Here is a 16,769-nt window from a genome sequence, read left to right on the forward strand (position 1 = left end):
TTGTAGTCATTGAATTGTTGAGTTCACTTGTAGGTCGAGTTCATTAAATTAAACGTTTCACATATTTTTTATAAACGTTATGACATGATTGTACGATATACTTTAAATTTCAAACTCTCTCAATTAAAGTATATTTGTTAAATGAAATTCGCACCAACCATCAATGAACTTTCATTTTATACCCAAAATGAAATATTAACTTTAATAATTTAATTGTGATTCAATGAACTTTCATTTTATACCCAAAATGAAATATTAACTTTAATAATTTAATTGTGATTTAGATGTGCTCGAGAAATAATGTCTGAAACCAAACCTTTTTATTTTATTTTTTATTTTAATGAGAATGATAAATTAAACCAATAAAATTACTCATAAAGTTTGATTATCAAACTATAAAATTATTATCCTCTAACACGCATAAAACAGTAAAAATGAACCAAGACTTAGAATTGAGCAACCTCCGAATTTGGTCATCGAAACCAAATTAAAAAGGTTCACATTGGCTTTCTGTGATGTGGATGATACATTTTTTATACATTGAAAAGTACCACAAAACCATTCAAAAATTTGGCTTTGCATGCAACTTTTTTTTTAATTTATCATTTTTTTTTTTTTTTTTTTTTACTTTTAAAAGTGAGATAACACCTCCCTCTCACCCCTCCATATATACACTTATCCAAAGTCACTTCCATCACCACATCATTCGCTGTAATCTTTTTCAACTCACTAACTCCAAATTTCTCAAAAAAACTAGAGAAGTTCCATATTTTCACAATGTGGCTTATTTCTTGGTCCAAAACCACTTGCCCCACCAAGACCGGTGGCCGAGAAGGTGGCACCACCACAGCCACCGCCGCTGCCGCCGCTGCAGCCGCCAGTTGGTGTATCAATGTTTCATCATCCCACTGCACTTGTCTAAGCAAACTGGTGAGGAAGCTAAGGAAACATAGGAGAAGGGTAAGGGCTGCAGCTAGTAGGCAACGTTCACTGCAGTGCCACTATGATCCACTGAGCTATTCTCTCAACTTTGATGCCAGTGGATGTGGGAACTTGTTGGATGACCAAGATTACTTCAAGTTCTGTGCATTTTCCTCCAGGTTTGTGGCCAACCCCTCAGGAAACTCAGCTTCTACTCCAAGGCTAATCACCACCACTCCTCACTAGAATTATATATATATATATATATATATATATCGAGCTTGAGCTTGTAATCTTTGACTTGGATGTAATGGGTATTTTGTATATTGGAAGAGGCTGGCATCTGAGATTTCTAGAGAGAGAGAAAGAAAGAGAGAGAGAGAGAGAGAGGGGTAGTTGATGATGATGGGGTAGCTAGCTAAGCTTATACATTTTTGTACCAGTAGTTAATTATTGTGCTGACTAGTAGATAATAGTTTGATGATCAATTTTCACCTTCTTATTTTTTCTTCTTTTTATATTCGTTCTTTATTTTCTTTGATTTGTGAATTTTTTTTTTTTTTTTTGTTTTTTTGTTTTTGTGATGTTTTGCTGATGTCAAGTCAGTTCAGAAAATAAGATTTGCAAGGACAAAAGATAGCAAAATTCCAAATTAAATTTGTATCATCGTCCCATTGCTAGGTTCACATGAAAATTTTGACCCCCAAGCAAAACAAATGACAAAATTTGTGACTACTTTTGCTTTCTCACCAGTCAGTAGATGGGGGGAGCCCTACCACCACAGAAGTTTTGGAAATCAGAAAAGAACTAACAGATAAAAAATTAGATGGATGAGTGCAAATTGTTCAAAAAGGAAGTTACGGAAATCACTTTTCTTTCCACAATCGGTCATGATAAAAGATCAATAATAACCACGCATCGTTTTTTTCTTCACACACACGCTTGTGTAATCTTATTCATTGTTTTCGTTTAGTTTATTCTATTGAATGACCAGAAATAAAAAAATGTATAAGACGATAAAAATAGTATAGTTATATCGAACTTCTTCTGATGAACCTTTATCACTTAACCAATCAAAACAAAATATACACAAAAGCAGTGGAGAATTGGTTGCACAAAGCAGCAACTCCTCTCATTCAACTATAAACAAATCAACAGTTCACAAGACCGCCAAATGGAACGGTCACCAGAGATTTCAAAGTCCAAAACCAGCCATTTTTTTCAGTAATCAGACCTCATTGATGAGACCACAAGGAGGAAGAAAGCTCCATGGATACACACATTGCAAAAGAAGGCAACAACACTATACTTTCATTCTCTTACATGAGCTTTACACAATTATCCTAAAACAACCCTATATCCGGCTAGTTTATCGTGCACTACAAGAGACCTACAAAATTTTAAGCACGACGGAGCCTTGAATAGCACGAAAGAATATTTATGTTCTAATCTTCGCTCCGCATATTACAGCTAAGATTCCCGATCACTCATGGGATGATCCGAGACAGTGCCCTCAGAAGAAATTTCCTCTACATCGGGTTGTTCTGTCCTGGAGGGATCTGACTCTGTCTTGCTAGAATCCGCACTTTGAGTATCACACGTTCTAACAGGCGAGCCCTGCTTAGCCTCCGTTCTTACCACTGCAGTCACAGTTTGAGAGCCCAAGAGTTCCACTTGGTCAACAGAGTTCGGCAATGAGGGTTTTGTGTCACGGACGCTTGAGCTTGTCATGCCGGAAGCTGCTGACAGGTGTGAACCTGGAGCAACACAGGATGCTACCAATTGAAGCACTTCAGGGGAAGGCGACAATCCCATGGTTGTTTTCTTGTGCTGATTCAGATGTGGCGCTGCAGATGATGGGTTTACCACATTTAAACGCAGAGGCTCACTGAGGTCGGATTCAATCCGTGAAATGCCTGAAGTTGCAGCCATTGCTTGTGAAAGAAATGGAAATGATGGGGCCATAGGAATGGAGCTTGAAGCATTGTCACCAAAGTGCCTGCTCTGAAAGTCCTGGCTGCTTCCAGCATCTAGTTGAACCCGCCTGAATAGATGTGATTTCAGCTTTCTTTTCTTCTTTAGACTCCGTCTTGGATCCTTTGGTAGCGAAGGAGGTGGGCCGGGAATCACAAATGGAGGAATAGTTCGCTTATCCTCCCCATATAACAACCGGACAGATTGAGCTATTGCCGACACTGTGGGTGGCAGGTCAGGTACTGGGGGTTTAGCAGGAGCACTTACAGCTTCCCGTAGCCAATGGGGTAGCGTGTCCTTTGAAGAACTACTTCCAGCAACATCATCTCCCTTTAAGATTCCTCTCTTGAGATTAGGCAGCAATCCTGAACTGGAGGGTTCACCTCTTGCCAAATTATTATTCATATCACGTAGGGCATCCAGTGATCTATCAAGCAGACAAGGCAACTTCCCGTACCTATGGCCACCCTGTTCATCTTCATTCTTCTGCACATCATAGCTGCTTGAGGAATTCAAGCCTCCAAACGAACCCAAGCAACTGGTACCAAAAGAAGTGACAACAAATGGCTGCTCAGCAGGAACACTGGAAGACGTCCCTGCTCTGTCAGAAGCTACGGCAGCAGAATCTCCGGAAAAATTAGTCCTGAATTTATCATGAAACCAAGATGGAATAGGGGGATATTGCTCATTTTGCAAACCGAGTCTATCTGATGATTCAAAATGTGGAAAGCCAGATGAAAGATCAGTAAAACCCAGCTTTATATCTGTCAAATGGGATTGAAACTTTGGTGGTGTAACAAGTCTACTACCACGCAGTGCCCGTGCCATCATTCCATCAGATATGCTTGGAAACTGTGAGGATTTGGCAGCCCTTTTGGTTGACTTAGACACTGCAAAAGCTGACCCGTCTAAAATCTTGAGTTGTTCCTCCTCCCACCTAGCTGACAAATCTTCTGAAGTTTTAAACTTTGAGAACTTCAACCTTGGGTCTCTCAGCATTGCATCCCAATTGCCCCTTCCATGCCTACGAACACCAATCCATAGATAATCAAGTTCATCTTCCGTCCAGATATCTGCTTTAAATTTCTTTTTAAATAAGTTGCTCGATCCAGGACTGGTCCTCATCATTATGTTTTCAAGCACCTTCCGGTGGTTATCAGGTAAAGACGGAAAATTAGTTGGCATGTGCCCCAAACCCAATGAGGGAGGCACATCTCTGTCTTGCTGATTATATCTGGGTGCATCTGGTGGCAACTGTAAATTTGGAAACAATGACATTGTTGGAAGTTCTTGCAAGGATCCACCAGCAGATTCAAGTCTGCTACCTAATGATAGGTTAGGTAAGAAGTCCAGATGTGGACTCAGCATGCTCTTTGCTCCAAGTGGGAATCTTGGTAGCAATTTCGCATCGAATGGTAAGTTGGGCAATGCCATCTTTTCTTGGAAATCAGAAAAGGAAGCACTGGAACTTTCTGGACGATCATGACTATTTCCTTGAAAAGTCGGAGGATACTGCAAACAGACCAAGCATTGTGGTCATGCATCAACAAATTTTCTCACACACGCACAGAGACAGAGAGAGAGAGAGAGAGAGAGAGAGAGAGAGAGAGAGAGAGAGAGAGAGAGACAGAGACAGAGACAGAGACAGAGAGACAGAGACAGAGAAAGAGAGAGAATATGTACCGGCCTAAATGGGAAACCACCATTTGGGATGCTATTCAACTTATTCTTGAGATGTAATACTTCAGCTGGTGCATCTGATAGTTTCATGTCATCACCATTTACTTCTGTCTCATTCAAAGTCCCAGACCGAGGAGCCAAACTAAATGGAAACTCTGGCCGACCTCCTTTTTGTCTGCTGTTTGACCTTGAGAATTTCTTATTTGATGATCCTATTTGACTAGCATTGGGAGCACAGAGTCCCAGAACAGGTAATAAATTATTTGAGGGCAGTAAGCTTGTTCCTGGAACCTGGTGACTGGGAAGGAACATGTCAGGTGACATGTAGTCAAGAGAATTACCAGAAAGATCAAGGTGACTGTTTTTATGCTTCGATAGCCGGCCCAATCGTGAGGGAGAATCAGTCTTGGCCTTTGGAGCATCTAACTTATCGTCCTCCAAGTCAATTACTGAAGGTCTCTCTCTGAAAAACTGAACTAATTCAGTTGCTTGATCCCCATCTTTGGAAGTGTTGGTGGGACCCTGAGGAAGTGACTCAGGTGGTCCCTCACTAGGTTGAGGTTCTTCAACTGCATTCCTCTGAGCAAGCCGCTCTTTTTGTCTAGCTCGGAGCTTAGCACTGTTGAGTAAAAATAAAAGTAATTAACGAGATCCGCAATCCACCAAATAGTTCATAGAGATTTTCAGATTTGGTAATCCATATATTAAGGCTCCAGTTCTGAATTCATTTAAACTATCAAAGCCTGACCCACGTAGCAAAGGATGCTTGACTCAAATGAATAGTGCATCTTTCGAAAATGTGAAAGTTACACATGTATATCCCTTTTACAGAACACAACTAGGTACACTGCAAAGCTGCTGAACTAAAGCAATTACGGTAGAACTACTTGGAACTACTAGAAGGAGATCTGAACTTACAACTTGTCCTTTAAAGCTCGTCCAGCAGGTGTGTACTCCCTCTCTGGCTCTGGTTCGGGCTCATGCTCCTCGTCAGCACCCTGCTTACATGCAACCAATTAGACCATTGCAAATAAGAAACTTAACCCAAAGTAGCTATGCGGTAAATAATTTTCCCAGATGGTCCAAGTGTATCTACTGTTGAAAAAAACAAAACGAAAGTTTTTTCTTAGCGACATTTTCAGCAGCAATGTGAAAGTGCAGATACAAAAGAAAGGTAGAGTAGAAGAAGCAACATGCTTCAATCAAGCATATATCTAACTCTGAGTACCTCACTCAATGTTTCAGTTGGGTGTGCAGCATATGCTTCCCTGTAAGAAACAGCTTTCCGCAGGCGCTTCCCACGACCAAGAGCTGCTTCTTCCTCACTTTGATATTTCTCCCATCTATAAATCCAACAAAATGCAAATAAGTCCTTAATAAATCAAGAAAATGGGAGATGGAAAGCACTTGGTATACAGGAAACCTCATCAGAAACATTAAAGTTTGGATGCAGAATATCAATTAGCAGATTAAGCTGTGATAACACATGGAACAGTGAACATGGGTTACAGAAGAATTTGTTACCTAAGACGCAAAAGTCTGTCCCATTCATTTTCTTCCGTAACCACGCTATCCTCTGTCCTTTCAGTATTTGGTACCCCAGTATCATCACTTGCACCTGGAGATGATTCAACTCCCTGCTCTTCAGCAGGCTCCTCATTCCATTCGGTGGCCTGGTTAAAATATAAGTTAGAAACTTTATGAGATAAACAACGCAGACGAAAATCAAATTTCCAAATCTGCTGACTATCAGTCTTTATGGTAATTTTCAAGAAAGATAAAAACAGCATAAAGTAGGATAACAAGACCAATATGCATGCAACAAAAATGAAAACAATGAACTTCTAATCGAAAAAAAGCTTAATAAATGCATTAGATAAATTCAACATGTAGTTTACCTTTACTGAGCCAAGCATATCATTTTCCATTTCTCCTTCAGCAATATCACTTGAACCAGACTGAAGGTCTGAACGGTCAAGTAACTTTGAAATTGCACTTTCATCCCATACAATCTTGTTGCTGCTATCGGTACATTTATCTGTATACACATCCCCCAAGCCACCAGTCCGCTTCCTATGCTTATGCTCAACATCTGCCACTGCCTCATCTTTGTTACTGTTATTTTCATCGGTATCTTTTCCATCAGTGCTTGGAGAATCATTAAAAAGCTCCTCAGTTCCCCATTTTATAATATCCTCCACTTCTTTTTGGGATCCCGACTTGTTCACAAAAAGCTGATCAAGCATAAGTTTCTTCTTTGCAAGCTGCAAGATGCGCTCTTCAACACTAGCACGAACAACAAGCCTATACACCAAAAGTCGTTTTGACTGTCCAATTCGATGTGCTCGATTCATAGCTTGAATATCAGCGTGCGGGTTGAAATCAGAATCATAGATAATGACGGTGTCTGCCGTTGCCAAATTGATACCAAGGCCACAAGAGCGTGTTGATAACAAAAAGACAAATCGGCTTTGATCTTGGTTAAAACGCGCAATTGCAGATTGACGCTCAGTCACTGAAACAGAGCCGTCTACTCTCTCATATGTTTTAGGTCCAAATTCTATGGCCAAATAATCCTCAAGGATATCTAGCAGCTTGGTCATCTGTGAAAAGATGAGGACTCTGTGGCCCTCTTTGTGCAAAATCTTAAGCATAGAATGCAACAGAGTCAACTTGGCTGAAGCTTTAATTCGCATTTCATGAAGGAACTCAGCAGACCCAGAGTCGGGTTCAGTGCCTGGTATGAGATACGGATGATTGCAGACTTTCCTCAACTGCATTACGATGTTCAGCATCGACTGCTGTGCCACCCCTTTCCCAATATTCCGCAATATCTGATAATTCTTTGTCAGCATTGCGCGGTAATATTCAGCTTGGATAGAGGACAGCTCAACAGGAACCATCCGTTCAGTCTTGGGGGGGATATTTTGCATAGCGTCCTTTTTAAGCCTCCGAAGCATATGTGGAGCAACAAGTTTTTTCAATTCATCCACTTTTTCTGCAGTTGTAAGATCATTAAACCTTTCCTCAAATGCGGATAGGGAAGGGAATGATGCCGGCTGCAAGAAGTTAAGCAAGTTATACATTTCACCGATGTTGTTCTGAAGAGGGGTACCAGTCAACAGTACGCGATGTTGGAAAGACAAGGAGTTAAGCAAGCTGAAAAGCTTACTTCCTGAATTTTTCAAACGATGACCCTCATCAACTATGAGAACTTCCCAAGGAACCCCGCGGAGATGTGAGGAATCAGCAAGAACCATTTCATATGTAGTTAAAAGAACATTAAATTTATACGCAGATGTTTTCTTAATCAATGAATTTGGATCACTAGCATGCCATTCATGCTGGCGTATTATGGTTCGTGCTTTAGCACACCCATGATATTCCACAACATTCAATTCAGGTGCCCATAATGCAAACTCAGCAAGCCAATTACGCATTGTGGAAAGTGGAACCAAGACTAAACAAGGGAGAGTGGCTTTGAACTCAACGTATAATGATGAAATAAAAGCACAAGCGGACACAGTTTTACCAAGCCCCATCTCATCGGCTAGTATTACATTCTTGGATTTATGCCAGCATTTCCGCAACCAATTCAGAGCTTCAAGCTGATGAGGAAACAATATACCCTTCAGTTCCTTAGGCTGCTCTGTCAGAGTAACTATTTCACTTTGCTGACAACTAACCTTCCCCTTTGATGAATCATCCTTAGAAGCATTGTTTTCCAGTGTTTGGCGTTCAAACTGATAAAACTCATCAATCAGATTCTGGGAATTTTTAATGACAGGCTCATCCAGTCTTTCCCAAGTACATTCATCGTAAGGGAGACCATTCCACTTTATGAAAGCTTCACCTGAACCATTTTCAACACCACGGAGACCAATCACCCGCTGTGGTTGCTTCCACCGTTCCTCACATATATTTATAACAGCAGTTCCATACTTAGCCTTGTAATTTTCTAATTTTCTCTTGGCCAAGGATTTTAGCTCAGATTCAGAAATCCAACTATTATGAATATGAGAACTACCCACCCACTTAACTAAAAATTCATACAATACCGTCCCATCACTACCACCTGCAGGCTCAGCTGGTGAAGGCTCCTCAATTTTGGTTTGAGGGCTGCTACTGATTCCAGTTTCTGTATCTACATCTTTTTTATCTTGGGTGTCAGGAGATACATGCATTTCAATTTCAGGAACTTCATCATTATCATGACTTTTCAAACTAACTTCGATATTCTCCACAGTCGCTGTTTTTTCAGGGTTTTTTCCTGAATCATCTGCAGTTACAGCAGATTCATCTTGATCTTTACAAATTATGTTAGCAGGACTCGAATCCTTAGCACCCGTCCTCGACAAATCCATGGAATTAGCTTTTTTACCTTCTTTGTTCACAGATCTTCTGTACACATGTAATTTATCCACTCTAACATCATCCTTTGTGCTTTCATCCCCATCAGCACCACTGACAACATTTTCACAAACCTCAGTGAGATTTTCAACCTTCATGCTTTCATCCCCATCAGCACCATTGACAACATTGTCTGCAGCTCCGACATCCATGTCATTATCAAAAGCAGAATTTCCATCTGATGGTCTGTTTTGAGTCTCAGAAACTTGCAAATCAGCAGGACACAGGTCAGGGGTAGCTGTCACACATAAATGACGAGAAGATTGAGCATTATCACCCTGAACTCGACATCCCAAAACCCGATCAACCTGTGACATGAGCATACAGGAAACAAATTAATCTGTATGGCGACGTCAAGTAACCAAAACAAGAGAGCATATTTTCTATATATCCAGTGATAAAAACATTCTGATATTCTAGAAAACTCATTTACCTGCAGAGGTTGAGCAGTAAAACTATCTCTACAAATTGTTGTTTCAACTACATGACTTCCAGCTTTATCTGCATTATGTGATGAGTCTTTTGCTCCCTCAGGAAGCTCCTAAAACAAATTAATGATATTACTACGTATAACTAAACATAACAAAACAAAGGACTTATCCCAATAGCAACAGTTTATCGACATCAAGAACATGAAATTACTTGATAGAAATAACAGTATAAAAACCCAGCATGATTCAGAAAACTATTAAGAAGTAATCAAAAGCCTACTGACAATTCCTACATATAAGCATATGTCCAATATAAAAATCAGAAAATTTAATCATACCTCGTCTTTGCTTTGGACATCTGACTTCTTGGTTCCAATTTCATCTCTTGACAAAATAGCAGAAACCCCATGGTTGATAGATTTATGCTTACGAGGTGCTTTATCAATCCTCGGTTTTGTAGAATTTGCTTTAGATCCAGATTGTTTGGAAATACCAACAGACTTTCCCTTATCAGTCCTGGGCTTCTTTTTACTCTTATGATTATTTCCCTTGTGTTTTCTTTTTTTAGCCTTGTCAGTGGTAGCACTGATCGCAAGAACAATGGTCTTATGTGGAGATCCATCAGTACAAGATGGATCCGGCTTCACATCAGGAGAGGCAGATGCCTCAGGAGCTCCATCATTCATCTCTGACAATGTAACTTTAGAATGAGATGCAACTTCTTTAGCAGGAGAGCTCGACTTTCTGTCTGTGGAATCCTCTTCTGGGACAATGCTGGATCGTTTTTCATCATCAACATTCACACATGATGAAATACCGTCTGCAGAACCACCAACTGTTGAATGAGTCGGCTTGGTGCTACATATATCTATCTGGGAGTTCTTCTCTAAGGATTTGACTCGATGGGTTAAAACAGCTTTTCCTTTGCTTGAAGATCTTTTCTTTGCAACAATAGAGTTTCCAAAAATCTGTGATACTTTCTCCCTGTCAGATGACTTCATTCCAGTTTTGGACTTAGTAGTGACAAGTTTTGTTCTTGCTCGTTTTGAGATGGTCTCTGTCAAAAAGTTTCTGGGTTCAAGCAGATTACTTTTCTGATCTCTTTTCTGACAGCAAGTTGGACATTGCCACTTCCCATTCGGAATGCGCTTCACGTGATGAATTCAACAATTAAAGATTTTACAATAAAGGGAAAAACAATAATTGCACATTAGTACAGCTAAAAAGAAAATTGATCACGCAAAACAAGCTATTGCAGTACAATCTCAATATATATCTACCTTAAGAGGTGGATCAAGACACTGGAGATGATAGGTTCGGGGACAGCTATCACAACATAACAAGTTACCGCCAAGGTCACAGACCACGCACTCATAGAAATACTGGATGAGAGAGAATTAGATTAGACAAAAATTTGCATGAAGTCAGAGAGAACTTAAGAGAAACTAATACTACAAAATAGGCATAAAACATAAGTAGCTACTCATTGCCCGAATGCAAACATCGGACTGCTAATGTGCACAATATTATGTTCCATGCAGACGCAATAACTGCAGTATAAATGCTGTTACTGTATCTGGGACAACATGTTGTGCCAACAAACTCAAAAGGAATACAAAACCCAAAAAATATGAGCCCATTCTTTATGTTTATCTAACCCTTCGGCAGACCAGGAACTCACAGTTCAGCAACTAAACTGAACTTCTCAGTTGCATATTCTAAAATAACCGTTTCAGTCAGAAATTAACTTTGACTCTTCAGTCGATCAAGCCTCCTATGATGATCGTCCACATACCATGTACCCAGGAATCAATTTAACTGTATATACCAATCTCTAGATTTCAATTGAACAAACTTGATATTGAAATTGTTGAGCTATTATTCCATTTCAAAGCTTTGTGTGTGTAAAGAAGTATAGCGTTTCAAATCACAAAGAAGTTGAGTAGGCTGCAGAATAACTTTTGTATGAAGAGTAATATAAAATGAACAAAATGGAAAACAAATTCCACCCAATGATAAAGTTATTCCAATGAAGATTTGCTTTCAGGTTAAAGAAATCGGTTCAGTAATTAATCAATTATGCAAAAACTAACCCCGTCATTTCCCTTCTTCTTGGATTGAAACCGCTCAGAAATTAATTCATTTTTCAGCTTGCGCTTATCTGAAGATGAAGTCTTCCCTGGAGATTCTGAGGCCACTGAAGTGTCTTCTTTGCCATTAGACTGATCAGGTCCATGAGGAAGCTTTCTACGTTTTCGTTTCAAGACCCAATTTCTGTTTATCATTTTACTAGGTGACGAACTGTCTTCCTTCATCTTTAGACCTGGGTCTTACAAACATAGTCAACAGTGACAGCAAGCACGTCAGGAATAATGGATTAGTCAGCACATCAGAGCTTCTACATGCATACTTAGGCCACTGCAGCTTCTAGAAAAACACTGGCACACAACTCTAATTTAATAAAGTGTTTGAAGCAAAAAAGCATAAGATTAGCGCAAACGCAAACAAAAAATGTTAACATAAGGAGAAAAGGTATGTTATATAAAAACTACAGAAGCTCTATCAAGGATAATGGATACAGGAGACTTACCAGAGTAATTGTTAGATTCAGCAGGGATAAGAAAATTTAAATTCTTAAAAATGAATTCTTTATCGGCTACCACGGGCCACAGTGACAGCTCCCAAACAACTCAACCTTAGCACCTGCTACAAAAGCATAATTCACTTCAGTATGATATTGGATTAACATTTATAAGGTACATTGCCGAACGTCAACTTTGTAGCAGCATGGGATAACAAGATAATCTAAACACGTCGAAGAAACTAGCATATATACTGCAACATTACTGCAAAAACAACACACTATACAACCGACAATCGAGCAATTCAACCATCTTTTCCAAGCTACCACTTTCAAATGCCAAACGCAAACTACCATAAAATTAACAATCAAATCAACAAAAACTTAAACATGCAAACACATTCAGCTGCAGCTAAACACAAACCCCATTTCAACACCTATTAATAACTTATTACACAATCTAAATTCTACAAAAACCAAGATTCCACTAAACAAACCCCACCATTTTCCACCACAATCAAACCTCAAAAAACACAATCTTTCATCAATCAAACAAAACCCACATCAAAACCAGCACAAAAACACACACGGGCAAGTTCCTACTCACACGAATTCAAAAAACCCAGATACAACCAACCAAGAAATGAGCACAAAAACAGAGAAATAAAGACTGCCAAGATGAATTAAGAAGCTTACCAATCAAGTAATGGATCAAAAACCCAAGAAACGGAGCAGCAGTATGAGGCAGCTGGATTGGAAGGAAGAGCTGGGGAGGTGGGGGGAGGTTTAGGGCATGGAAGGCAAGGCTGTGGGAGATACGAGAAAGAGAGAGAAAGCGAAAGGGAGACAAAGGAAAATAAATAGGGTGAGAGGAAAGAGAGAGTTTTTGGTTTTTCCAATCTTATTTATTTTCCTTCTCAAATTTTTTTTCTAGAGAGAGAAAGCATACAAATACGGATTCGCCGGTGTCATGGGGACGGGGTTACACTCTGACATGGCAGGAGAGAGATAGAGAGAGAGAGAGTTGGAGATAGAAAGAGAGAGAAAGTAGTGCGGGTACTTTCTCTCTCCTCTTCCCATCTTGTTCTTGTTTTTTGGTTTTGGTTTGGTGATGTTGTTGCCATTTGATTTAGTTGAAAGCTCAACACCACTCAAAACTCGCCACGTGGCGGATCCAGAGACTCTTCAGAACTTTCTCTCACTGCCCATATTCTTCCCCTTTTCTCTCCCCTTCCCTCATCAGCCCTCTCTGCTTTTCTCCTTCCCCTCCATTACACCTCCACAACTCAACCCTCTTCTGTGTTATGTAATAGCTTTTAGAGAGAGACAGAGACAGAGACAGAGACAGAGACAGAGGAGAGAGATAGGGATGTCATTCACTCTCTCTCTATTCCATTTTCATGATCAATTCGCTAGCTGGTTTCTTTTGAACGGAGTGGCTGTTTTCTTGTTTCCAAAACTTTCTTTTTCTTCCTTCGTCTGCAGCTTTCTCTTTCGTACCTTTTCTTTTCTGCTCAGCTTTTGTTTACTGTATTTTCGGTGAAATCTTTAGCGTAAGTTTGGTAACTCGGATTTGGTAGTGCTTATTTGAGGAGCTAAAAACAAGATTAGGGATATTGAACCAAAAGAGAAACAAGGTTTAGGGATGAACATCTGTGTACAATGGAATTGGACTTGCAAATTATATTAGGCAGGTGCTTCTTTACTTGATTTGGGTACAAATCCAATTATAGATTTTATTTTTATTCAACACAATTAAGTGTTTGTGAGAGACTTGCTTTGTTGTTTAAACTACTTTGGAGATTCGGTGTTGAAGTGGGTTTACGTTATGTGGTGAGTCGTATTTATGATGTGTGCCGCTTATATCTGTTTTGGAGCACGGGAATACACTAAAAGAGCACAAATAATTCAAAACTTACAGTTGATGCGACTTGTCATTATTGTCAATTGTTGGGAGTTTGTCTTCTTTTTCCTTTTAAACTACTTTGGAGATTCGGTGTTGAAGTGCATCTAAATTATGTTGTAAGTCGTATGTTATGATGTGTGTCACTTATATATTTTGTAGCGCGGGAGCATACTAAATGAGTGCGAATAATTCAAAACCTAAAGTTAACGAGACTTGTCGTTATTGTTAATTACTTGGAGTTTGTCTTCTTTTTCCTTTTAATAACGACAAGAGTGACCGTTATAGCGTAACAAAAATCACATCTTAGTAACAAAAACTACTTACTAAATTAGTATCCCTATCTAGTTACAATTGATATGTACCCAATTCGTGTCATTTATATTAAACATTTGTTTCTTTCTCTTAAACCTAAAACATAGGTAGAATTCAAAGACAATTTGATTTATTCACCAAACCATTGTGATTTAATGTATTAAAATTTAACTTCACCAAACCATTGTGATTTAATTTTTATAGAAAATCATTAAACTATTTTTCCTTGTTTTTCCAATTGAAAATTTAGGTTGTTGTAACCTTTAAAGGACATAACAAGGATTATTATTATTATTATTATTATTTTGGAAACTAACAAGGACAAGTTTAGGGATGAAGATTTGTCCAATGGAATTGGACTTTCAAATATGCTATGCCCGTGGTTGTTTACTGATCTGGATACAAATCCAATTATAGATACTATCCTTTTTAGTTTTCAAATCACATCTCACGATTAGGTGTTTGCAAAACACTTGTTTCTTAGTTTAGTAGTCTAATTACTTTTAAGATTCGGTGTAGAATGACATTTATGTTATGCATTAGATCGTATTCATGATGCGCACTGTTTGTGTTTGTTTCGAAGTGTAGGAATACACTGAAAGGGCGCGAAAAATCTTAAACTTAATGTGAACAAGACTTGTCGTAAATGTGAAGTTAAATATTGTTTTTTTCTTTTTACAACGACAAGAGCAGTTGTGACAGCGTAACATAAACATATAATATTACATAAACTACTTACTAAGTTTGTACTCCACTATTTTTCTTAAACTACAACAGATCATATCTAATTATTGTCATTATCTTAAACAGTTCTGTCTTTGTTTTAAACCTCAAACATAAATAGAATTTCAAAGACAATTAATTCATAGAAATTCATCTTCACCAAACCATTGTCATTTTCATATAAAATAATAAAAGCATTAATGTATTTCTTCCTTATTTTTCCAATGAAATTTACAACCTTAAAAAAGACGAGTTTAGGGATGAAAATTGTGTCCAACGGAATTGGACATTCAAATATGCTATGCATGTATTTATTTATTTTTTGGAACACCATGCATGTGTTTGTTTACTGATATGCATACAAATCCAAATATAGATATTTTCCTTTTTTGTTTTCAAAACTAAGTGTTTGTGAAATGCTTGTTATGTCGTCTAACTACTTTTGAAATTGAGTACGTAAGGGTATATAAATTTTGTGCTAGATTGCATTTATAATAAGTGCAACTTATTTATATTATGAAGCATGAGAATACAATAAAAGAGCGCGAATAATTTAAAACTTAATGTGAAACAAAACTTGTCGTTATTGTCACTTGTCAAGATTTTGATTTCTTTCTCCGTTCTTTAACGAGAAGAATGACCGTTATAGCGTAATAACAACGGATTAGAACAAATAAACTGTCTACTAAAATACAATAGTTCACACCCAATTTTTAAAAATCATAAACACACACTTAAGTGTTGAGAAAATGTCATATTACACACTTAATTGTTTGTCAGACACTTATTACGTTGTTTAACTATTTTTCATATTCAATGTAGAAATGCGTTTGCGTATACGCTTAATCACATTTATAAAGTGCCATGGATCACATTTATGATGTGCAGCATTCATATCTGTTTCAGAGTGTGGAAGTACACTGAAAAGAGCACGAATAATCCAAAACGTAAAGGTATCGTTTGATATGCAGACGGGACGGGACGGGACGGAACGGAATGGGATGGGACGGGACGGGACGGGACGGAACGGAACAGAGCGGGAGCAAAGATGCCCTCGAATGGAAACAAGAAGGAAGAAGAAGGAGACGGAGAGGTTATAATTTTGTGTTCCACATCTGTGGAACGAGTCGTTCCAGGGGGTGAGGTGGAACAAAAATTCACCCAAAACTCGTCCCGTGGAACAACTCGTTCCACCCGTTTTAGGTGCACCAAACGTGGGACGGAACGCCTTGTCCCACTCTGTTCCGTCTCGTCCCACGTACCAAACGGTACCAAAGTTAACGAGACTTGTCGTTACTGTCATTTGTCAAGAATTCGTCTTTCTTTCTATTTCAGCAACAACAAAAGTAACCGTTAAAGCGTAACAACAAAGCGACTGTTAAAGGCTTAAAGTGTAGCAACACATCGCCCTAACACAAACTACCTACTAAAAACATCTAAACCTCTTGTGCTTGTCAAGGTGCTCATTGTTGAAGCTTTGGCCTTAAAAATTGAACTTTCATACTAAATGCACGACCCAATAAAGAAAATTCTGTTGAAGAGTATTTCAGGATGCTAATTTTGTTGATGACATCTTAGCTAATTTTATAAACAAACTAAGACTGTTTTTCCCCCAAAAAAATGTTTATTTATTTTTTCATTATTTTTAAAATAAAATAAATAAACCAAATGGGTCAAAGGTTTGGGTTTTTGTTTGGCGCTACAAGCCCAACCCGCCAAAAGTGCCAAGTCGTATTTCCCACCACACAATTTCAAGTCCACAGAAAACGACACCACCCAAAAACTGGTGGTTACCAATTAACGGTCGAAAATCCAAAAATACCCTTCCACT

General features: G+C 38.6%; 1 protein-coding gene across 8 annotated transcripts; it reads right to left on the reverse strand.

Annotated features, from left to right (window-relative positions):
* Positions 1-2,020: 2,020 nt before the first annotated feature.
* Positions 2,021-13,104, reverse strand: LOC125476509 (protein CHROMATIN REMODELING 4-like). Of its 8 annotated transcripts, none has more exons than XM_048582728.1 (12): positions 12,694-13,104; positions 12,007-12,119; positions 11,510-11,739; positions 10,697-10,798; positions 9,755-10,564; positions 9,419-9,526; positions 6,474-9,293; positions 6,100-6,248; positions 5,804-5,918; positions 5,494-5,573; positions 4,579-5,194; positions 2,021-4,407 (listed from the first exon to the last, which is right to left on the reverse strand). In XM_048582728.1, the coding sequence occupies exons 3-12, from the start codon at positions 11,729-11,731 to the stop codon at positions 2,392-2,394; spliced, it is 7,038 nt and encodes a 2,345-aa protein (XP_048438685.1). In that variant the 5' UTR covers positions 11,732-11,739; positions 12,007-12,119; positions 12,694-13,104; the 3' UTR covers positions 2,021-2,391. The 8 variants fall into 8 exon arrangements, with proteins under 8 accessions (XP_048438685.1, XP_048438683.1, XP_048438684.1 ...); XM_048582726.1 differs by having other exon boundaries at positions 11,510-11,745; XM_048582727.1 differs by having other exon boundaries at positions 11,510-11,843.
* Between the last annotated feature and the right edge of the window lie 3,665 nt (positions 13,105-16,769).

This window comes from the organism of the source record quoted next, unplaced genomic scaffold (genome assembly GCF_019419815.1).
Source record: "Pyrus x bretschneideri cultivar Hongxiangsu unplaced genomic scaffold, Pyrus_bretschneideri_v1 Contig19, whole genome shotgun sequence".
NCBI classification, from domain to species: Eukaryota; Viridiplantae; Streptophyta; class Magnoliopsida; order Rosales; family Rosaceae; genus Pyrus; species Pyrus x bretschneideri.

What these genes read in the sequence shown, in the direction of transcription:
- LOC125476509 (XM_048582728.1), bottom strand. Translation starts at nt 11,731, where the DNA reads ATGAAGGAAGACAGTTCGTCACCTAGTAAAATGATAAACAGAAATTGG. An exon ending in CAACTGAAACATTGAGTGAG is followed by an intron (nt 5,574 to 5,803) that starts GTACTCAGAGTT and finishes GCATGTAAGCAG; the next exon opens with GGTGCTGACGAGGAGCATGA. An exon ending in GTGGTTTCCCATTTAGGCCG is followed by an intron (nt 4,408 to 4,578) that starts GTACATATTCTC and finishes GTCTGTTTGCAG; the next exon opens with TATCCTCCGACTTTTCAAGG.